Here is a 23,613-nt window from a genome sequence, read left to right as displayed (position 1 = left end):
CCATATTATGTAAAACTGAATCAAATTAATAATGTCCTTTTGGGAAATAAACAGAGACAAAATTCAACTCAGACTATTGAACATCCACTCCAGAGAGGAGACGGCAGATTTTTATTGGCACCAAAAAGCATTTGGAGGGTACAGAATAAAGACAGATAAGACAGCGATGGCCTTTGTGATGATTTTTGACTGTCTCAAAAGCACTTTATTTAACCTTTATTAGCTTTTAGCTGTGAAAGCAACACATAAAACACAATCTTCCTATTTTTTGTCTCAATTTCAGAGATGAACTGGTACTTTGGAGTCTGAAACTGATCTTAAAAGGACTCTTCCCTCAGATATTTTATTACAAGTATCTTTAATCTCGCAATTGTACCAGTGACAGATCCTGATTTGTAGACTTCTGCAGCAAACTAAAACCGATCATCTTCGGCTGATTTGAATTGAAACACTATAAATTAACTTTATCTATCTTCACGTATCTTCAGGTTCTATAAGCCATAGTTTTCTAGTTACTTCTTAGTAGGGGTGGGAGATCGCATGGATCTTGGCGGGGTGGGGGATCTCATGGACCTTGGTGGGGTGGGTGATTTAGGAGCTGGAGTTGGAGTGGGAGACTTCACAGAGGGAGGTGGAGTAGGGGTGGGGGACTTTACGGAGGGCGTAGGAGTTGGAGGAGTCGGGGTCTTCACCGACTGTGGAGCGGGTGTAGCTGGCTTGGGGGTGGCGGCTGGCCTGGACATCTGTCCCAGTTTGGGCTCAGGGATCTCTTCGCCTTGTTTGTAGACGCTCACTGTGATCTCCACAAATTCACCACCGTACTTGTTCCGCACATTGATGCTGTATTTTCCAGAATCTTCCACGTAAACACTCTTGATTGTGAGGCTGGAAAACTTGCCGCCCTCGAAGGTGATCTTGTAGCGGTCGTCAGACAGAATTTCCTGCTCATTCTTAAACCAGGTGACCTCTGGGCTGGGGTCACCCCACACTGTGCAAGTGAGACTCAAGCTCTGCAGAGGTGAGAGGTCACAAATTATGTGCACATGTACTGCGAATTAGTCCATAAAATATGAACACTTCATGAAAACACAGTTAACTTGTGCATGTATTAAAAATAAATAATGTAGTTCTAGTGAACATGGGAAAAGTAAAGGAAATACTACCTTCTTCTCCATAATGGTGACAACATCTGGCAGGCCACCTACCACTCTACCACGGTCTACAGAGGGCAAATAGTTAATATAACACATTTGGACACTATTTCCAACTTTTTTTGGAATAATGTCTATTTAATAATAAATAGGTTACTTCCACTTGTATGAAAATTTGGGTCATAGTTCTGACATCTGAACACATACCTAAGCGAATTTAATGAGATTATTTTCATTGCACAAAGCTTTATGCTCCTAATGGAGTTCAAGTTGAACTGCCTGAGTTCAAGTATGCATGAATACCGGATTAGACCCTTATTAATGACCGGTTCTCAGAAATACTCACTCTTCTCAGCGAAAGCAGCAGCTCTGATGAAAGAAGAGGAGAAAATATCAGTGTAAAACATCAATAGGAAAAAATAGGTGTCTGTAAAGAGAATTAATTGAAGCAATGTCGATTATCTTACTTAAGTCTTTGGAATTCCGCATAGGCATCAGTGTATGCTGTTAGGATGGAAGAAAACACAATAAGTAACACGTTGTAGAATCCATGACAAATAATTGTTTCCATGATAAAGAAAAAATAAACGTTTATAAATATAGTTTAAAACACATTTTAATATATATTTTATATTTTATAATTTAATATATACATTTTTTTTACCCATTATCATAACTGTTCTGATATGGAACAGAAAATGATACAAAAGGTTTTTCTTCCAATTATCATATCAGAACAGTTGTATTACCCCGTCATTTTTTCCCAGACTTTATGCCCCAATCATAGAAAATAAATGTGCATTCAAGTATTAGTATGTATGAATTGCATTTTTTATGTAAATTCTGAGCCTATAGCATTCAGCAGTTCAGTCTCCACTTGCCTTGTCCAGAAAGGTCAAAGGTACGAGAGTGTGATTTTTCCCCATCATGAATCTCAATGGTATAATGACCCTTTTCCTTATCTGTGGGCTCACAGATCTGCATCCAGGCCATCTCAGATGTGCCTCCAATTCTCATCTTCTCTGAGGAGGAGATCTTACTGTCTCTAAAGCCAAAACATCAAAAGAAAATCTCTTCAATTGGCGATATCCCACCGAACACAACATTGTGATGAATATCATTTCAGCATCATTTGATTAGTATATTCTGAGTCTGAAGTTCTGAACAGATGGATGGTCTCTTTTCATGTGGATGTACCTATGAAACCAGCTGGTTTTCACCTCCTCTGTGTAGTACTTCATGTAGCATTGCAGTCTGATACCCTCTGGTGTGCACTGAAGAACCAACTCAGAGGCAGAGGATCCTGTCGTGAAACACAATACAATAATAACACTATACTTATATAATGTGTTAAACTAATAGTAATTTAATTGAATGAATTCAGCGTATTCAGGTTACATTTTCACAAAATTGTCCAACTTACCAGCAATACTGGCGATGGCATTGATGATATCCTCAAACACTGGCAAAAAATAATACAAAAAATAATCATATAACATGACAATTAATGTTTAAATATAATTTGTATATAACATAATGTGCCTATTTATACACACACACTCTAAAAGCTGCCTTTATTTGATCATTATATTTAAGCAAAATACAATATTTTAAAATATTATTTTCTATTTCAATATACACTGATGAGCCAAAACATTATGACCAACATTATACATGTCTTTACCATCACTTTTGATCAATTTAGTGCATCCTTGCTGAATAGTAAGCCATGTATTTAATGCTTAAAAAAATCTTATTGACCCCTAACCTTTGAACAATAGACTGTATATATATTATTAAATATAATAAGTATATATAATTATTATTGCACACTCACACTCACACTCAGTATATATATATATATATATATGAAAAAATACCTTTGCCAGAAATATCATAGACAGAGGTGTCCTTTCCACGGTCATCGCCCAGTACAGCTTTGTAAATTCCCTGGTCTTTCCTGGAGAACTATTGGACCAAAATAGTTCCAATGTCACTGAATAGTTAGATTTATGAAGCTCTAAACTGTTAAAAAAACCTTAACTGCAATTATGTTAATGTTTTATAAACTTCGATCGCTGGAGTGCTGGTGATCATACCATGGGGATTGGAAGGGAGCAAGATCCAGACATTGGGTTGGGTGGAACGTCGACAGTTATTTCTTCATCCTCTTTAAACCAGGAAAATGTTGTCTCTTTCTTCACATTGGCCAGCTACAGTGTAAAAATATGACAAGGATAATGATATGAGACACTGATATCAATTTCTCAGTCTTTTAATTGTTGTGTTGCATTTACCTTGCAGACAAGCATCACTGTGCAGTCATCGGTCACATGGAAAGACAGGTATTCTGAGAAGTGAGGGCCTGAGAGAACCAGAATAATGTAACGGATTAATTACATCAGATTAAATACACAGTACAAACAATACTGAGATTTTGGGGATATGTGTAGCTTCACAAACCTTGTTTTCTGATGTGCTCTTTTCTCTGGAACTCAGCCTCTTTCAGAGCAACTTTGAATGCTAAAATTAAAAAATACCAAGAACATTTGCTTACAGAAGTTTTATACTATTTTAGTTTTATATAGAAATCCCATAACTGCTCTGAGACTGGACGCTGTTAAGCCCTTACCGTCTCCCACAAGAACCAGTGAGCTTTGGCTTTTGGCCTTGCCATCGTGTATCTGAATGGTGTAAGTGCCTTCATTGGCTTTGGTGAAGTGCTCAACAGTCATCTGGATGATTCCAGTTGACACATCATGGCTGATTTTGCAACCCTAAACACACAGTAAAATCAGTTTAAATATACTTTTTCAAGGGTTTTAAATGGGACTAAAACAACAACAACAATAATAACAATAATAATAAATTACTGTAAACAACAATAACAAAGATCACAATAATAATAAACAAAAAACAACGGGCTGTGGCTAATGTTGTTAATATTTGTACATTTATTAGTAAACAACAAACACAATGCTAATAATCATTTTATTGATTATTTGTAAATGTGTAAATGTATTAGTATTATTTTAAATAATAATAATAAATAACTAAGCAATTTTGTTAATTATTTGTAAATGTATTATTTGTAAATAATAATAATAACAAACAAACAATGATTAATAATAATAATAATAATAATAATAATAATAGTAACAATAAATAATAATTGGCTGTGGCTAATTTGGATAATAATTGTAAATCTATTAATTTTCGTAAACTACAGCAACAACAACAATAATAATAAATAACTGGGTCACTTTGTTAATTGTTTGTAAATTTATTAGTAAACAACAACAATAATAACAATAATAACTGGATAATGTTGTTGATTATTTGTAAATGTGTAAATGTATTAGTATTATTTTTAAATAATAATAATAATAATAATAATAATAACAATAAATAACTGGGTAACTTTGTTAATTATTTGTAAATAAATTATTATTTGTAAATAACAACAACAACAAATAATAATAATAATAATAATAATAATAATAAGGGCTATGGCTAATTTGGTTCATATTTGTACATTTATTAGTAAACAATAACAACAACGATAATAATGATAACTGCGTAATTTGTTAGAAACAAACAAATAATAATAATAATAATAGACAGTGGCTAATTTGGTTAATATTTGTAAATTTATTATTTTTTGTAGACAACAACAACAACAACAATAACAACAATAGCCTATTTTGTCTCTTAAATTAAAAAAGAAATTTTTTGGGAAAATGCTGTTATATGTCTTCTGAGTGATTTTGAAGCAGTGAAGTGTTTGGCTGTACCTCAGCACTCGTGATGGCTTTATCGTTGACGATGAACCTGTAGTTGACAGAGGAGGACAACTTCAGAGCCTGGACCCAGAAACGCACATGACCCTTCTCCAGAATCTCATAGTTCAGCTCCGTCTTCAGTGGAACAGCTGATAAAAAAAGTTAAAAAAGAAAAAAACACCAAATCATTCTTAGACAATCAAACTTCTCATGAAAGGGCAATCAAAAACATTCATGAACAATCCACAGGCAACTCACTAGGATGTCTGATGTTGTAGCTCAGATCAAGCACTTTGTTGAGCTCTGTAAAAGAAAACAGGTATCAATATTCATCAAACTTCATCTTTATTAGTAAATACAGGAGATATGTAGATGCTCATCTCTGACCTTCCTCATTGACAGAGTAACTGGATGAAACTCCATTTGTATCGGTCACCGAGACAGAGTAGATGCCCAGATCCTCCATCTCAGGGTTTACAAATGTCAGCTTTGACCTTAGCAGAAAACGTTGCAGATTTTTAATTGACACCACATTGTTTTATGATGCTGTGTTGATAAATGCAACAAAGTCTCATGACTATTCCTAAGTAATTTTCGATTTGAAAAATCTCACTATGATTTGCTCAAGCTCCCCTAAAGGTTAGGTTTTAGGGGTGGACCTTCATGATAGAGTTTTATCTTCAAATCACACGTTTTCATACGAGTCAGATTATATGAAATTGCCAACTTGTTCAATACTTACAAATTATCATGAGATTGGGTTGAATAAAATTACAAATTCACACAGAAAAGACATACTTTCTTCCAGAGGACGTGATGGAGACCCTGCTTGATTCGGTGATTTCTTTGTAGGACTTTGACCAACTGAACTTAGAGGTTTCAGAAACTTCACAAGCTTCAAAGTTCAGGAAAATGTCTCCAGTCTCTTCATCCACACCACATACGATCTCCTTTGTACCTTAAGAAACAAAATAACAGAAAATAACAACAAAATAAAGAGCTATGTATCATAATCCACTTTTTGGCATACAATGAAAGTGAAAGGTGAACCCATTTGCCCCAGGTTCTCATCTGCTTTAATTGTATGGAAAACACATCCTGAGGACATCCTGATAAACATCTTTTGAGTTCCACGCAAGAAAGAAAAGGGGCTTTTGGACTGGGTAGTTATAGGAACGAGCCACCAGGACGGTCCCCCAAAAACTAATGTTCCCCTAGGGCCATTTTCCTGGTTGCATTTGCACCACCAGTAGGAACTCTGAAGTTACGTAAGCTGGCAAACAGCAACGTCATTTAAGTCAACAAAAGGTTGAGAAGTTCCTGGGCTTCGGCGTAGGTCCATTTATCACTGTTTTCCATGTTTGTGGAGTTATGTATATGTAAACTGTGTGTTTACATGGCTTTTTAAAAATGGCGAGTACTGGTGTTTTGTAAGGCATGCATTCGGCCAATCACTGGTAGCTCCTATTGTGCTGGGTTAGACCCTACTCTGAAGTTTGAGCTAATTTAGTCCCACCAAATGGCGTTCCTATAACTAAAATCATTCCCAATTCCTGCGGTGTGAACATTACAAAAAGCAGGTACTTCCAGCAATAGTTATAGGAACTATGAAAATGTTTCTCAGGTGCGAAATCCCCGAAATACGGGTTTGGAACTATATCTAAATGCTGCATGTTAAAGAATGTCTGTTACCTGGCAGTGCTTTTGCACATACTGGATCGGACACATCTGAGGCTTTTCCAACACCTTTATCATTCACAGCCCGCACTCTGAACACATATGACGCTCCACTCTCTAGTCCAGTCACCTACATATCAGAGTATACACATTTGAATACTGAATCACATTTATTTATGTGCTTAGCTTCTGTGTTGTGCCACTTCTTGAACTGAGAGGCTATTTGAATTTTGTAACAAAATTAGTTTTGTTTCATACCTTCAGGTAACAATGCCCCACTGGCTCAGCATTCACAGTGACAAAATCTGATGAGCGCATTTTAGCCATGTCCACAAAGTATCCAGTGATGGGACCATCTCCGCTGTACACAGGGGCCCTCCACTGCACCAGAATGGAGCTATCCCGCACCTCCCAGAAACTGATGTCATATGCTGGGCCTGATGATAAGGAGAAGAATAGAGGATCAAGCTATAAGCAGCTCTACTGAAGACAATAGTGTCTTTATTCAGCTTGAGTCAGTTCAATGTTTAATTATTTTAGTTCAATATAGTTCAATATGTTGAGATGTTGAGACGGTAGTATAGTGGAGACTGACCAGGCTCAGCCATTGTCCAGGCTTCACAGGCAAAAGCTTTGCTCGGCTCAGATGGCAGGCCAACTCCGGCCAAGTTAACAGCCTGAACCTTGAACTCATAGAAAACGCCACTGGTCAGATTCTCCACCTGTGGCCAATCCGGGAAACACACGCCAAAGGTACACATTTAGAGTACATTTTTATTCCATCAGTAAAGATTATTTTCATATTCAAAGTTCTTGTTTTAAATACACAAGAAATATATTCATGTAAAGCGTACCGTGAAGATCCTGTGGACAGCCGGACTCGGGCTAACCTCCTTCCAAATAACCGATTCTGCCTTGCGCTTGTCCACGTAGTAAGACGTGATCTTAGAGCCGCCCGTGTGTTTGGGGCGTTTCCAGGCCAGGGTCATGGAGGATCCATTACAGTTCAGAAGACTGATGCCGTATGGGGCGGAGGGAGTAGCTGATTATGTGGGACAGAGAGACAATCATTCAGCGAGACGAATAAAGGTCCTGAGGATCACATATAGCATAAGTGATTGGAGCCGTGGATGAGCCATTGTGGATCAAATAATGATCAGGTGCAGAGATTAAAATAATTTACCGTGACAGCAGAATCACTTAGATACAGTGATATTGTTAGAGTGATTGGTTACGGTTAGCATTTCATAAATTCATAAACAGGCTAGACTGTCACTGTGCCTCGTTCAATGACTTTAATGCATACTGAGTAAAAGAAGAGCTGATTTTATTAGGCTGGTGTGTAAATATCAGGAGTGGATGTGTTAAATTACTTTATAAATGAAATATATCACATACATACATACCATACTCCACTGCACCCGCTGTGTAAGATAACACAGGTGTTTATATGGCTAACTTCAAAACACTTCATTTAAATGTGTCTTATAAGAAATTTTACATGTCCACCCATTGCATGGTTTCAGGTTTCTAAAATCAAACAATAGTGCACTTGATGCACAAAGTACCTCTGATAGCACACAAACATCTTAGAGACGTCTATTTGATGTCTGTATTTAAGTCTGCAAGATGTATTTTTTAGAGTGTTTGCTCATCTGCAATACGTCTCTGAGACGTCTCCTGTCAGATGTCGTATAGACATTTAGAAGATGTCTTTAAGATGTTTATGGTTTAGAATGCATGTAAAACTGATCTTTCTAAGATGTTTATCAGATGTATTTACACTGCAGATGTTTTCCAGATCTCTAGCAGACATCTTACAGATGTACCTGTGCTATCTTTTTCCATTTAAAAACAGTTCGACACATAAATAAATAAATAAATGCTTAGAATGATATACACCTTCAATTTTCTACTATATGTCCTCTCTGCTGTTGGATACATTTGCATATTTTCACATTGCATCTGAAAATGTTTTTTGCATAATAAAACATCCACGCCACTAGGTGTCAGTATAAACCACTGTTGTCTTCTGTCCAGTAAAACACATTATTTAGTGTGCCTTTAAGTCAACAATGAATCCCTTACAAATTATAATAGTCACGATATGGGTTAATTACTTGTCTTATCCTAACTTTCCATTCCTTTTATTACTGTTTTTACAAAGCCATTACAAAGACATTGCTATAGATGTCAGTTGTGTACGTACAAAGTGCAGCATCAATGAAGAGGGGAGCAGATTCCTGTGATTCTTCACTCAATCCGTAAGCATTCACGGCTTGCACACGGAACACGTAAGTATCTCCTGGGACCAAACCATGGACCACAAACCTGACAAAAGTAAGTCCAGACAGACAGGCCCAATGTAAACCTACAGTACTTCCAGAAACCACTGTAAGAATAATTAACTTCTTTGGTGTGACAAAGTTTAACTAAATCTGGACATTTCTGAGTATATTTTACCTGGTGTGTTTGTAAGGTCTGTGGTTACAAGGGAACCAGGTCTTAGAGCCGATCACAGAGGCATCTACATAGTAACCCATCAGGTTGTTGGTATGTTTTGGGGCCTCCCACTGCACAAAAGCAGATGTTTTGGTGTTTCTGGAAGCAATCACCTGTCCCGGGGCAGAGGGGACACCTGCACAAACCAAACACATTATCAGATTCGTCATCAGATTTTGCCACAGATTTAATAGGGAGTGAACTCTGCACTGCTGAAAGTGAACATGTTATGGTGGACGGATGTGGAGGTGGAACTGAACCACAGCAAATGTGAGCCAAACAACAACAAAGTGGAGGGGACAGCAATGCATTTCAGATCATATAATTATTTGAGACTTTCAAAGAAGTGATTTCCTTTTCGCAAAGCAGAAGGCTGTGGAAGCTTAAACATACATACCAATGTTCGGAACAATACCTGCAAAATACAGCATGGAAGTAGTTACATAAGCAGCATATGTAGAGCTTTGCACTGAACATCATCTGAATGATCTTTCAAACAGCTTATTTAGCATATTTTGGCATCGGACAGTTAGACAACCACAAGTTAAGTTGCAGTTTCACAGTTAGAGCCTTCTTACCATAAGGGTCCACCTTTTGGATGGGTGCTGTGGCCTCTGACGGCTCACTTGAGCCATACTTGTTGACAGTGATTATGCGGAAACGGTAAGTTTTCTTGTCCTCCATATCGAAAACAGGGTAACGGGGGGATCGTAGCTGGACCGCAGTGTTGACTCTCTGCCAGATGTGACTGTCACCTTCACACTAAGCCGAGAGTCATAGATGACCATTATGAGGAGGGTTTCCCCTTACAAACCCAGGAATTATGGGATAAACAGTCTATTTAAAAAATATGATGACTAGCACTGTGCAATTGATTTTCATGTATAAATTCCTCACAATATTACAATTTTTTTCTTGAATTTTTCATTTAAATTAAGCACTATGTTTATTCTTAATTTTTTTTTTTTTTTTACATTATTTACAAATTTACATTATATTATTTCATACATTTGTAACATTATATAAGAAAAAAAGACATTTTTTTCAGTTATAAAAGTGCAAACACACACACCTTCTCAATGAGGTACCACACAGGTGCCCGTCCCCGAGGGCTAGGTGGTGTCCAGCTCAGAACAATATACGTTTTGTTTATTTCTGTAGCATGCACATTGGTGGGTGGACCTGGTATTGTAACATACACTAAACAGAAATAAATCAGATGTTTGTTTATACAAAATACTTTTAACATCATCTACTTTACACTCTTATTCGCAGTGTGTTAGTACCAGTGTTGGGGGTAGCGCATTACAAGTAACTTAAGTTATGGAATCAGATTACTTTTTTACAAAAAAAATATCGGAGTTACTTTTTCAAATAAGTAACGCAAGTTACTTTGTTTTCCCATTTATTAACCTCTACTCTACAGCTGTGAATTTGTAGGTAAAAGTAACGCAAATGTAATGTAACAAATAACTTTATCTAAAAAGTAACTACTGTAAGTTACTTTTTTAGGGAGTAACACAATATTGTAACACATTACTTTTAAAAGTAACTTTCCCCAACACTGGACTTAGTACTAATGTGTTGAGACGACATGAATTTTTGGCAAAATAAGTAAATTAATTATTAGGACTTGTATGCTGACAAACAAAGCTACTGTAGACAAAGCTGAAAGCCATACAGTATATTACATGGATTACTTGGACTTTACTCAGAATATTCTCCGAATATATTCTGTGAATATTTTGAGCATTGTAAGAGAAAGAAAATACATTTTAGCCAAAAATTCAGTTTGTCATTTCCTGGAAAACAATTTATTATTTTATTTTTTTATTGACCACACTGCAGAAAAAAACAAACATTTTAATATGTTGAACTTTAATTAATTAGATTGATTTAATTTAGATGGATGAAATTAATTTAATGGATTATTTCACTCATTTATTTGCTGGTTAAATTCAATCTGAGAAAACATGTTTGGGGTTAAATGCGGCGATGACGGTAAATCAGCATTTTTACTGGTTAGCTGGTTAACAAGTTCACACTTAAAATGTAACCTTATCTATCATAAATTATTATTATTGCCACTATTTATTCATTTATTTTTGCCAGACAGGTCTGGGTAGCTGAAATAAATACCTTTAGGAAATCATGCCTTCCTTCATCTAAAAACAGCATTTTGCTATTTATTTTCTAATTATATATTTTATTATATTTGCAGTTTATGTAACCTCATATTAATTGAGAGACTACATGTAATATCTTTATTTAAAAAAAAATAATTTGTCCAAACATGGACTATTTAAAATGAATTAATAAAGCAAAACAGGTGATTAAAATGATGAAAAACTTGACCAGATACAGGACACTTTCCTTTATTCGTTCACATAAATTTTCGCCTAAAATCTTAATTTTGAAGAAAAAGGTGTCATTCCTTAATTTTATCCTTTGTTACAATGTCCTGTTGACATCATATGCATACATAGATATAAGTAAGAATTGTCTCTCTTAAAAATGAGATTAAAGCTTCATGTTTACCCCTTTTTGTTTCAATAATTACTACATGGTATGAATGAATGAAATGAGTGTTAAGTTGTAAGGTACTTTGACAAAGACAGCATGCAGTATAGGTGGATGGAGAGAGATGATATTAATGGCTCAGTGAAACCTGAAATCGAATGTACCTCCTTGTAGTTCCTCCTGTCGAATCGCAATGTCATATTTCCCTTCGATTTTAATCACTGTTTCAATACATAAACATAATACTTCATTTTCCCATCAGCTTGGGTGATTCCATTTGAACACATTAAACACCAGACAGCTTTTAAGATCATCACTACAGATGCATTTCTGTGTGCGATATATGAGTGTGGATTATAGCAACTTACAGAATGCATTTCAAATGTGACACCAAATACATACTATGACTAACAGTTGTGCAAAATATAGAAATACATTATTAAAGGCACTTGAATCACACATCTGAGAAAGTCCTCATTGTACAGTGAATTACTGTGAATACAGTGAGCACATACAGTAGGAAGGAAAAGCATATTGCTGTATACTACACACTTACCGTGTCTAAAGATAGAGGTGTGAAGAGCTTGCAAAAGCAGCCTTTTGCAACCAATCTTTTTTGCTCCCATTTAATAAAAACGTGTGTGGGCTATACTGGTCCTGTTTTAGCACCTGATATTTTGATCTGCGGATAGTTTTTGGTCCTACCTTCCACATCACTCTCCACTTCTGCAGCCGTCACTCCACAGGACATCCTAGAAGGCAGACTGATGCCATCTTTGTTCACAGCCCTCACTCTGAAGTGATAGGAAGCTCCCTCGGTCAGGCCGTGGACGGGCAGCTTACACACTTTCACAGGGGAGTCATTGCACTGGACCCAGTCCTTAGCTCCTGACTTACGTCTGCCAAGGCAACATGCAAGATGTGCACAAGATTTGTTTTGGCATGCAACAATAATTATTAATTTATTATTAATGTAAATAACAACAATGTAAATTATTTATTTAATTACTTTTTATAATTATTTTATTTAATTTGAATTATTAAAAAATAAATTAGCTTTTGTTTAAATTATTTAATGCATTTAAATTATTTATACATTAAAATGAAATCTATTTGAAATCTATGTTTACCTGTCCACAAAGTATCCAGTGATGGGAGCCTCATGGGTGGTGTTTGGAGGTTTCCAGGAGACCAGGACGTAATCTGCATTGGCATCAGAGACGGTAACATCCATGGGGGCTCCTGGGGCCCCGGCCACCGTGGGAGGGGCATCTGTGAAACAAATACATTCACACATTTATAAAATAGCAAAACATTTATGAATCTCTTTTTCAATTATGTGTTACACTAAATGTAATACCTCTATGGTACTAACACCTAAGGGGACATGTTAGTGGAAAAAATATGCGACAGTAGTAAAAATTATATTTCAATACCTTTGCATTTGCTCACAAAAAGTTTGCGTTCTCCAGAAAAGCTTTGCATTCGCTAGCAAAACTTTAATTCCCTGGAGGATGCAAAAGCACTGAAATGTAATTTTTCCACCCATATCGTTTTATTTCCATCACCAGAACTTTTTCAGTCTCCCGAGAAACTGTGCATTCACTCGCAAAAATGTAGCTTTCTCTCGGAAAAGGCTCACAGAGGAACACAAAAGTTTCGCAAGCAAGCGCAAAGTTTACTGAGGGAACATGAACATTTGCGAGCGAATGACAAAACACTGAAAGATAATTTTTCGCAAAAAATGTTTTTTGCGTATATAATTTTCCCTTCCATCTCATATTATTTCCATCATCAGAAGTTCAGAACTTTTGCATTCTCCCAAGTACAGAGCCCCTAGAGAGGAACATGATGATGGGAAAAAATTAGATGAAAGGAAAAATTATATGTACAGGTGAAACTCGAAAAATTTTCAATATAGTGCAAAAGTTCATTTATTTCAGTAATTCAACTTAAAAGGTGAAACTAATATATTATATAGACCCATTACATGCAAAGTGAGATATTTCAAGCCTTTATTTGTTATAATTTTGATGATTATGGCTTATGAAATATGACTTACAGCTTATGAAATTTTAAAAAAATTCTGAGATTTTGAATTTGGGGTTTTCATAAGCTGTAAGCCATAATCATCAAAATTATAACAAATAAAGGCTTGAAATATCTCACTTTGCATGTAATGAGTCTATATAATATATTAGTTTCACCTTTTAAGTTGAATTACTGAAATAAATTAACTTTTGGACAATATTCAAATTTTTTGAGTTTCACCTGTAATTGCTTTTGCGTTCTCTCGCAAATGTTTTGTGTTTCCCTGAGAAACTTTGTGTTCGCTTGCAAAATGCTTTGCGTTCCCCTGAGAAATCTTGCGTTTGCTCACAAAACTTTTGAGTTCTTTGCGAGCGAACGCAAACTTTCTATGAGGGCCGCAAAAGTTCTGCAAGGGAACGTAAAGCTACTCGGGGAAACGCAAAACTTTTGTGAGGGAACGCAAAGCATTGAAATAATACTTTTTTTCATCCATCTCCTATTTTTTTCCATCATCATGTCCCTTTAAGGGCTCCGTACCCAAGAAACTTTGCGTTTGCTTGAAAACTTGTTTCTCCCATCTCATATTTTTCCCTTTAGGGGCTCTGTATTCTTCCTAGTTATTTTAGGAATGGTTAGATTACTCAATGCATTTATCACTTATTTTTTACCTTTAACAAACAGGTAAGCGCTGTGTTCTGTGGTTCCATCCTTGGTCCAGACACGGAAGGTGTAAAGACCCTCATCATCCTTGTTCAGGTGAGGAAGAGCGAGCTTGGCGACTCCACTACCAATAGACATCTCAGCCCACCTGGATGGCACTAGCAAAGTATCTACACACACAAATGCAAAGCGTTAGTATCAGTTTAAACTTTTTCAGTGGTTCTAAACTGAAAGACAAATGTAGCATCTCACCATCTCTGTACCACATGACCTCAGGTGGCAGGTTCGGCAGGTCCGGCACCACCACAATGTTGGCCACCAGACTAACAGACTCTCCCTCTGTACCAAATGTCACTCCAAAAGAGTGCAGCATGGTCACCTCAAGCTTACTGGGATGAATGCTGCTGAGAGGAACTACAGGAAACACAACAGAAACCCAAGATCAGATACGCTCCATAATAAACCAAACCACTTTTTTTAAAACAGATTTATTAACATATTATTACTAAAATGAATATATTATTAGCTTACTGTGTGATTTGTATATGTACATTAAATACATAACTTAAACACAATCACCTCTGATAGCATTTTCTGTAAAGCTACTTTGAAACAACTGTATGGGGAATGTACACATAATTGTGAAAAACACTATACAAATAAATGTGAATTGAATTTAGTGTTTTAGTTTGATATAAATCTATGAGATAAATCCTCATATTTATTTATGCATTTACTACAATACATTTATTTTTATGAATTTCCATGTTTTTTTTTTTTTTCGTGATTATTGGTTAAGGATTTATAAATTGTAGAGATTGCACTCACTGTTATCAATTCCTAACCAATAGGAAATATTTTAGAGCTCAGAGTAATGAGAAAAATCACTAAATATTTAAATGTAATTATAATGATCTAAATATTCATTTCTATGACTTCATTGTACTCATTTTTAAGTCCTATTTATTTATTTCAAATTCAAATTAAATTACTTTCTGTATTTATTTTATATTTATTTATCAACCATACTATATTCCCTCCATCCCTGTTATAGTAAAGCCTACTGTTTTCACATTTCATTATTTCATATTTATTACATTTCATATTAAATTTCACATAACAGAGGCAATTTTTTCTGTCCATACTTGTCCATATAACAGTCACTTGAACTATGAAGTATGAATATGAATGCACTTTTATGTTTACTGACAACTGGTGTTTACCACACTGCCTTCTGTTTACAAGCACAAATGAACCCTGGGGAAAAAATGTGCCATTGTTTCCATATCTTATCAAGACTTTGCGCCTGGAACAGAACAGATATTTATGGCTCATGATCTCAAGTAAGGTCCTTCAGACATGGGCGTCAGCCAAACACAAGCTCCATCTTACCTTGTCCTGGCAGATGGGAGAGCTCTCCTCCCCCTTGTGGCCCTACATGGAAAAACAAGCAAAGTAGATCACTAAAAAAGACCACTCACCAAAAGAGAAAGATAAAAGATATGATGAGAAAAGAGACACTCACTCCTGACACAGACAGTAGCCTTGGAGGTGGCCTTTCCCTGCGGATTGGTTGCCACGACACTGTACACTCCAGAATCAGTAACGGCACATCTGCGATAAAACAACACAATTTCACAATGTAAATCAACAGACTGAACATTAGTTTTCAAACCAAAATATAGTTTCTAGTGGCCATATGGGACATATTCATTAGAAATCAGATTAAAAGGATAGTTCAGCCAAAAATGAAATTTACTCGTATCGTTTCAAATCTGTTTGACTTCCTTTCCTCCGCTACGTGAAACACAAAAGATATTCTGAAGAATGGTTCTCAACAGTTTTGGTCACAATTGATGTCCGTTGTATGGACAAAACAAACAAACAAAAATCAACACAATTTTGGAACGACATGAGAGCAAGTAAATGATGACAGAATTTAATTTTTTGGGTGAAGTAGCAATTGAATCAGCAACATCATGAACACACAAAAACTTATAAACATTATTAGAGATTTTTGTAAATTAACTTATTATATAATTTAAAGTTCAAGTGTGTAATTTCTTTGCCTCTATTTGAATAGAATTGGAAAATAATTACTGTGTTCAAAAAGGTTTCCCTGAACACGCCCCCTCTTTGCCATTGGTGAAACAAACAGATAGCCACGCCTCCAACTCACACCATTGGTTGAGCCACTGTTGCTATGCTGGGCAGAATTTTCAAAAACACAGATTTTTTTAAAAGTGCTACAGAGCTATTTTGTTGGCTCTGTTGGCTCTGACTTTTTGTTGTTGTTGTTGTTGTTGTTGTTGTCTACGCATATTAAACTGGGACAAGAGAAAAAATGTAAATGGAAAAATTACAAACTTCAGCTTTAAAGGTGAGACAAAATGTTTGCTTAGTGATCCACTGTTGGTTGTATGGCTAGTTAACAGGATGGAAAATATGTGTTTCACGAACCGTTTGGTACGAGTGGAGAGACTTCTGCATCCAGAACATGATCTCACTGGACAGCAGTGTGTTGGTTTCAGACATGCTGTGCTCTCCTTGAAGCACGGAAATGTGACCTTCAGTCCCTGTGGACTATTTTAGAGCCACTCCTTTCCCTTTGCAATGCATATGGCATGTTTGTCCTAACCAATGACATTTTCTTATGTATTTGCATTTTGTTTCTCTCTGAGAGTTGTAGTAAAATATGCAACAAGCTTTTTTCAAGCTTTTTTGAGAATGAATGAGTGTCTGGTTAGATCTATAACTCAGTGGCCACTGCGATGACCTGTGATCTCTGAGAGGTGCTACTGTAATGGCGGCTCTGGGTCTTCACTGGCGTCAGGCGTTCCAGGATCAAATGACGCATAGCTAAGTTGAGCAGAACCGACAGCTGAGACTTCTTCAAGATGAACCTCACTGGGACTAAATAGGAAAGTGTCGCTTTTAAAAGCACTTCATTCACTTTCCCAGGGCGTTACAAACAGGGAGGGGTGAGTTGCGCTCTTCCATACAATGAAAGTAGGGACTTCTGGGAAGGTATTTGTTTAATGCCATGTTAGCACTGGGGCCAACACAAGGTAAACAACAAGCAAAGGTAACATGGTAATAAGGTAACATCGCAAACACAAGGTAATTAAATTACATGGAAATTAATTTTGTTTTCTTTAAAATACCTGACAGTAATTTACTGTAAAATACATATATACATATGAAATTATATGCAATGTTAAACTATTAGCAATTTTTCACTGTATAATTATGTTAAAGCAACTTACAGTTAACCAACTAACAGGTTTTAACTGTAGCATTTGTCTTATTACGTTCACTTAAAACATAACTGACTGTGTTTATGTGAATACTCTCCAAGACCGGCATTTTGACTTTATTTTGTGTGTATTTGACTGTTTAAGTGCAAGAAGCAGCGAAAAAGAACTCAATTTAGTGTTGAGAGGCAGCTTTATGTGTGCACACTTTGGGTGTGAGCACAAAATCTGCGGGAATGAGTAAAATTATGCGCAATACGCGCAATCCCACTCCGAAATTCAAGCCCTGTAACACTAACAATATTCATAGCAAATTAAACGAGTGAGTGAGGCGAGGCGGGTTTGTGTTTCAACTCGCTGTCAGAGAGATGAGAGAGCGAGAAAGCACAGCTGGTATCGTGTAACTATTCTATGGAAAATGAGTCAAGCCCATTCACCATTCACTTTCATTGTATGGAAGAGAGCAGCTTGGACATTCTTCTCAATATCTTGTTTTGTGTTCCATGGAAGAAAGAAATCAAATGGGTTTTTAAAAAGACAAAGGACGAGTAAATATTGAATCCAAGTTCTCTTGAAACTAAAATGTGTTGCTAATTCATGCAAGTACAGTATGTATAAAAAAAATCAACTTAAGTTGCTTATTTTGCAACTATAAGTTAGTTTGAAATGGTAAAAGGAAACTATTAGAGGCCTACTTGTAAACTGAGGGTGTGTGAGGTCATACCTGCTAATAATCAGACTGTGAACCCCATATTTGCTCTCAATTTTGTATTTTCCAGGAGCACTCAAGGGTTCAATGACAACATCATTCCTATACCTGCCAATACAGAGAAATAAAGTTCAGTTGTGCTCAATTTTAACCACATCAGTGAGAGAGCCAAAGTACAGTAACAGTAAACACATAATGGACCTCATTAATGAAGCATGAGCAGAATAAATGCATCTGACAATTTATTTAAGCATGGTTTTATTCACAATTGACAAAAAATTCTTCTCATGTTTCATTGTTTTTTTTGCTCAGAATATTCAAATAATATTACAAACAGTTTATGCAATTTAAAGTCCCCCTGTGGTGAAAATTAAGCTTTTAATGTTGTTTATATGTCTATGTGGTGTTTTTTAATATGCTTTAAGACAAACCATGTGCAAATTCATAGTATTTTCTCCTTAAAACTGCAGTGGATCAAAGACAGTCTCAAAAACGCGGATTGAAATCGCTGGTGTTTCTGACATCACAAACTACCTTAACCAATCACGTCAATGTGTGATCGCCAACGAGTGGATCTCTGAGCGGGTGTGAGTGAGTGGAGGCGGGGCTAATTTGCATATTCATTGAACCACGTATACTAAATGAGGAAAGGGTGTAGTGTTACGTTCAAGCTATTTTAAGGCACGGAGAAAGCATTTTTCAAGGTAAAAACGTTTAAATATGTAATTTTGGTGATCAAAGATGAGTTTTAAGGAATACAATTATTGACTACAGGGGGACTTTAAGTTTGAGTCATCTAATCAGTATCAAAAACATTAGGGTTTTTGAAGTGAAAACCAATCAAACCATTTGACAATAGGGTTGGGTTGGCCAGACACAGTGCAGAACAGCTTGACGGGAGTCTTCTCCCACACAGTGTGAGATCTCAGACTGACCAGGAAGTCCGGTGCTTTGGGAACCACAGCAGGAACATCCTTCCTAAAAGACATTCCCTTCACCTGTTCAAATACAGAAATAACAGAGTAAAGATTCAAAGGTTCTGCTTTTTTGACGTTCATTGTATGGGCAACATTGTAAAAAATATCTTCTTTTGTGTTCCACAAGAGAAAACAAATACAGGTTTGGAACGGCATAAGCATTTTCATTTTTGGGGTGAACTATCCCTTTAAAGGCATATTGTTCCAAGAAGTTTAAGATGATGTTCACCTCTCTAGTAATCTCGATATTTTTCACTTGCTCATGTGTGGCCACTTTCATCCTGTGCAGCTCCTGCTGCAGATTAACCAAATCTCTTCCAAAGTGAGCTGCCATTCTCTGATACTCCTGCATGCCCTCGGGAGCCCTGCGCACACACACACAAAAAATTACATTCCATACTGTACAGGTTTAGTCTTAAGAGTAAAGTGACACTATCATTTTTTGTCGTCTGTAAATATGGAAGCGGGCTTCTGGTTTTCTCTTACACGGTCTTTAAATAGCCTTCTGAACTGTAATAGATGCAGGAGCCAGTAAAATCTCACCTCTCCCTGAAGGTTGGCACTGTGTAGGCTGGTTCTGCCATAGCCTCAGTGGCCTGGACCTGCTCCTTCTTCACGGCCCGAGAGCTTGATTTCCTGACAAACACATCAGAATAGCATTCGAGTCATGTTTGCATTGTGTGACGGCCGGTGTGAGCAATTTGTTACATTTCACACTTTGTACTGTTACAATTTTACTTACAGCATTGAAGCATGGATAATTGATTTACTATAGTAGTATACAGTATATTGTGGATTTACTATGGTGGTTATTATTATAAATGATGAATGCCAAGTGCCTAAACCCAACAAAGACCAGCCTGATCAGGAAACCATATTTCGCTTGCAAAAACAAACCTTTTTAACATTATTTCAAACATCACTTTCATAATTTTAGTTAAGTTTGGTACCAAATTAACACTTAATTGTATTGAATGTGAACTTGTAGTGTCCTTAAAATCTTAAAAGTACAGTATATTTAAAAAACTGAACTGGTAGACAATATAATATGAATTGAATACAATTCCACTTAAGTGTACTTAAAGCTAGTACATTTTCATGACTTTTAAAAAGTGCATTTTTGTAATGTCAAATGTCTTGTCATTTTAAGTGTATATTAAGTACATTTGAAATCAAATTATGTTTAAGGAAAACTTATTTTGATGTGCTGATTAACATATGAAAGCATGTTACATTTAAAGTTGATATAAATGTAAATCTTAATATAAGTGTAAATTGCAACTTCATCATTACATATGTAATGTAATTAGAAATATATTTAATAAATGCATACAAGTTTCAATCAAAATGACATTAAAGTATATTTTAATTTACCACAAATGCTTGTTAGTATATTTGGCAGTACACATATTTCAAAGACAATAGAAGTTTTGAAAATTACATGTAAAATGTAAAAACCGAAGTGAAAGTCAAAAAAGCAGTTCAGTTAATTGCATTTAATATAAATTATACATTATAATTTCATTTTAATATACATTAAACGCTACATTAATTTTGCACTTACAGGAAGCATATTCATTTATTATATAAGTAAATTATTTCCATAATAAGTAGCCTACTCTTTCTTGAGTACTTAACTTCAGAGAGTTAATAAGCTCATGTGATCAGATGCTAACAGGAAATGCTAAACAAATGCAGCATGTTTCATTCAACAGCGCCAGCAAAGCTTAAGAAACGGCTTTGATCGTGCACTGTAAAAAGTGATCAGTTGACTACATAGGAAACCCGTAGCCTTAAAATGATTAAGTAAATAAACTTCATGCGTAATTGAAAAAATTAAGTTGTGTGGAATTGTCACAAAACTTATTTTTTTCAATTTCAATGTACATTTTGTTTAGTCAACTGATCACTTTTTACAGTGTCTTTAACACAAAATAAAATAACACACAAAAAAATATGATTAAAATGGTGATTAAATGGTAATTACTCTGTTCTGCCAAGTATGCTATCTGGATCATACACCAAATTCTCGCAAAATCTCTTGCAAACATTGATTTTTGAGGGCCAAATTGATTACAGCAACATAATCAGTCCCTGTAATGTATAGTATGGATTGGAAAAAGCTGATTTATTCATGCTTGTTAACCTAAAGGCAACAGCACCCACACTGAAGCAAATCTGAATTCCTCTTCACCCAAAATGTGAACTGAATACAAACCATTTTCTTTCTTGTCAGCTGAGAAGCTTGAGTGCCATGCTTCATATCATATTTTCCTACTGTACTGTGAAGCAACATTTTCTCCTTTCTCACAACTGATGCATGACGTAACCTTTGATCAGCCAACTGAGTATCCGAGTATCAGGTCACTTGACCTTTAGATGTCTTATGAAGCAACAAAGAGAGCGGTATTAGCATAAGCGAAGGCGTTCTTCTGGCCAGCTGAAACCTTTGAGCAAAGCTCACGCCAAGGCTATCCGTGTGCTCGGCCAATCAAACTGAGTTTAACCACATCCATCCCATACCTTGAGTGATGGACAACATGTTTTGAGCTTTGATGTTGCGTTTGCTCCTGCCGATAAAGTGTTACGGCCCTCGCAGGCATGTCGGGAACACTCTGAAAAAGACCTAATGACCACACCAATACTCATTGTGCAATCTAAATCACCTTTAAAAGGGTTTATACTGGACAAAAATGTACAGTTAAGAATGTTGAATATGAATATGGAACAGAGCTAGTGTTCTTGCGATAACATATTGGGTAATATTGTAAACTCAAGTTATCATGATATACACACTCTTAAAAAAAAAAGGTTCTTCATTGGCATCAATGGTTCCATGGAAACTTGCTCTAAACATCACTCTAACAACAAACATGTCTTTAAAGAACTGTTTACTGAATTTGGGATAACTGCAAAAAAAAAAACAACACTTTGGATTTTTTATTTCTAAGAATGTATGTAATAAACAGATGAATTCAAATTATTCTGACCTACATAATATATAATAAAGTAATAAAGGAAATAACCTTATAAACACAACCCCAGATAAAACCAAAACCGAAAATGTTGCCTGACCAAAATAAATCAGTATAGTATATAAACTGTATATCAAACTTTATATTCCTAGTTTTTTTTTTTTTTTACTTTAGCTTTTACTTAATTATGAGATCAATAAGTTATGACAATGTGTTTTTACATTGCTTTAACTATGTTAATCAATATTCAACCATTTTTAGTTATAGATCAACAAAGTTATAGATTCAACTGAAGTAAGTTTAATGTAATTTAAGTTGAAATTACTTAAACATCCAAGTTGATTGTACTTAAATTAAAAATTAAGGCAGCAACTTTTTATTTTTTTTAATTTTTTTTACAGTGGTTATTGTAAACTAGCACCAAGTTTCTCACATTCCAGCCCATCAGCAACACCCATGAGGTCAAGTGCATCACATTACAGGCAGAAAGTGAAAAGCTGACCCAAGAATAACTGGCACAATTTATGGACACAAACACACACATCTCAGAATCCAAGTCGGAAAGAATTTGAGCAAAATCCCTTAGATTTGACCTTTGACCTGCACATAATATGACTATGGCAACAAGGTTTCAAGTGGAAACAAACAAATCAATAAACACATTAAAGGATTTGTGCATATTTCTGCATTACTACATGAACTCTTCAAAATTAGAGCTCAACCTGTGGGAAAGTAATACAATTTTCCCTTCCTCACTAAAACAAATATTAAATATGGAAGAATCAAAAGTGACCAGACATTTGGTAATGATCTAAAGTCCAGAATCATGTCACACACAGTCTTTCCCCCAAAGTATTCAATAATATCTTATAACAATATTCAATTGAAATCGTATGAAATACACCCAATATGATCATCTGGGCAACGTACGTATCCCAATACATATCTGTTAACAGATTAATAAAATAAAGCTGCACTTACCCCAAGAGAAAAGAAGAGCTTTGAGTGTTGGAAGAGCAGCCTGAGAGCAGTTGGAAAGCTCCTGCTGATGGAACAAAAATAATGCGCTCACTTAGGGAATGTCTTCACTCAGCCACCCCATGTAAGGATACTCTTAAGACTATATATAGCATTTACCTCAATTTTTAGACCATTTTACCGACTGAAAGAGGACGAGACAACAGATTTAGTTTAACAGGGGTAAATGTTCATTCGTTTCTTTTGAACTCATCTGATGATTCTTGAGACAAATAGGGTAAGGTAGGATTTTACCTGGAATCACAACCTCAGAGGGATCGGCACTGGGACGTTGTAAGCATGTATACGTCCTCACTAACTTCTAAAGGAGAGAAGCACATTCACGGCAACTTTGGGT

At 35.8% G+C, this 23,613-nt stretch overlaps 1 protein-coding gene across 2 annotated transcripts; it reads right to left on the bottom strand.

Moving 5' to 3' along the window:
- Positions 1–71: 71 nt before the first annotated feature.
- Positions 72–23,338, bottom strand: myom2a (myomesin 2a). Of its 2 annotated transcripts, XM_084100996.1 has the most exons (37): positions 23,220–23,277; positions 21,787–21,889; positions 19,807–19,899; positions 19,493–19,628; positions 19,133–19,284; positions 18,302–18,394; positions 15,849–15,937; positions 15,716–15,757; positions 14,576–14,737; positions 14,332–14,493; positions 12,763–12,904; positions 12,338–12,531; positions 11,797–11,853; positions 10,185–10,312; positions 9,691–9,874; positions 9,074–9,248; positions 8,820–8,941; positions 7,465–7,652; positions 7,206–7,332; positions 6,869–7,047; positions 6,626–6,740; positions 5,732–5,891; positions 5,321–5,427; positions 5,192–5,236; positions 4,946–5,082; positions 3,784–3,928; positions 3,615–3,674; positions 3,449–3,516; positions 3,251–3,364; positions 3,032–3,119; positions 2,575–2,613; positions 2,349–2,454; positions 2,033–2,196; positions 1,619–1,655; positions 1,498–1,520; positions 1,164–1,219; positions 72–1,010 (listed from the first exon to the last, which is right to left on the bottom strand). In XM_084100996.1, exons 2-37 carry the CDS (start codon positions 21,864–21,866, stop codon positions 513–515), a joined length of 4,467 nt encoding a protein of 1,488 aa, XP_083957122.1. In that variant the 5' UTR covers positions 21,867–21,889; positions 23,220–23,277; the 3' UTR covers positions 72–512. The 2 variants fall into 2 exon arrangements, with proteins under 2 accessions (XP_083957122.1, XP_083957121.1); XM_084100995.1 differs by lacking the exons at positions 9,691–9,874; positions 10,185–10,312; positions 11,797–11,853 and having other exon boundaries at positions 23,220–23,338.
- Between the last annotated feature and the right edge of the window lie 275 nt (positions 23,339–23,613).

The sequence above is a fragment of the Abramis brama genome, assembly GCF_963993115.1.
Source record: "Abramis brama genome assembly, chromosome: 23".
Taxonomy (NCBI): domain Eukaryota; kingdom Metazoa; phylum Chordata; class Actinopteri; order Cypriniformes; family Leuciscidae; genus Abramis; species Abramis brama.
Note: the sequence above shows the minus strand (reverse complement) of the source record. Positions and strands in the feature narration are given on the sequence as shown.

Coding starts and splice junctions, on each gene's coding strand:
- myom2a (XM_084100996.1), bottom strand. CDS start 21,866: ATGCCTGCGAGGGCCGTAACACTTTATCGGCAGGAGCAAACGCAACAT. Junction 5,428..5,731: donor ATCACGTCCTCTGGAAGAAA/GTATGTCTTTTC, acceptor TTTTCTGCTAAG/GTCAAAGCTGACATTTGTAA. Junction 3,675..3,783: donor ACTGGTTCTTGTGGGAGACG/GTAAGGGCTTAA, acceptor TTTTAATTTTAG/CATTCAAAGTTGCTCTGAAA.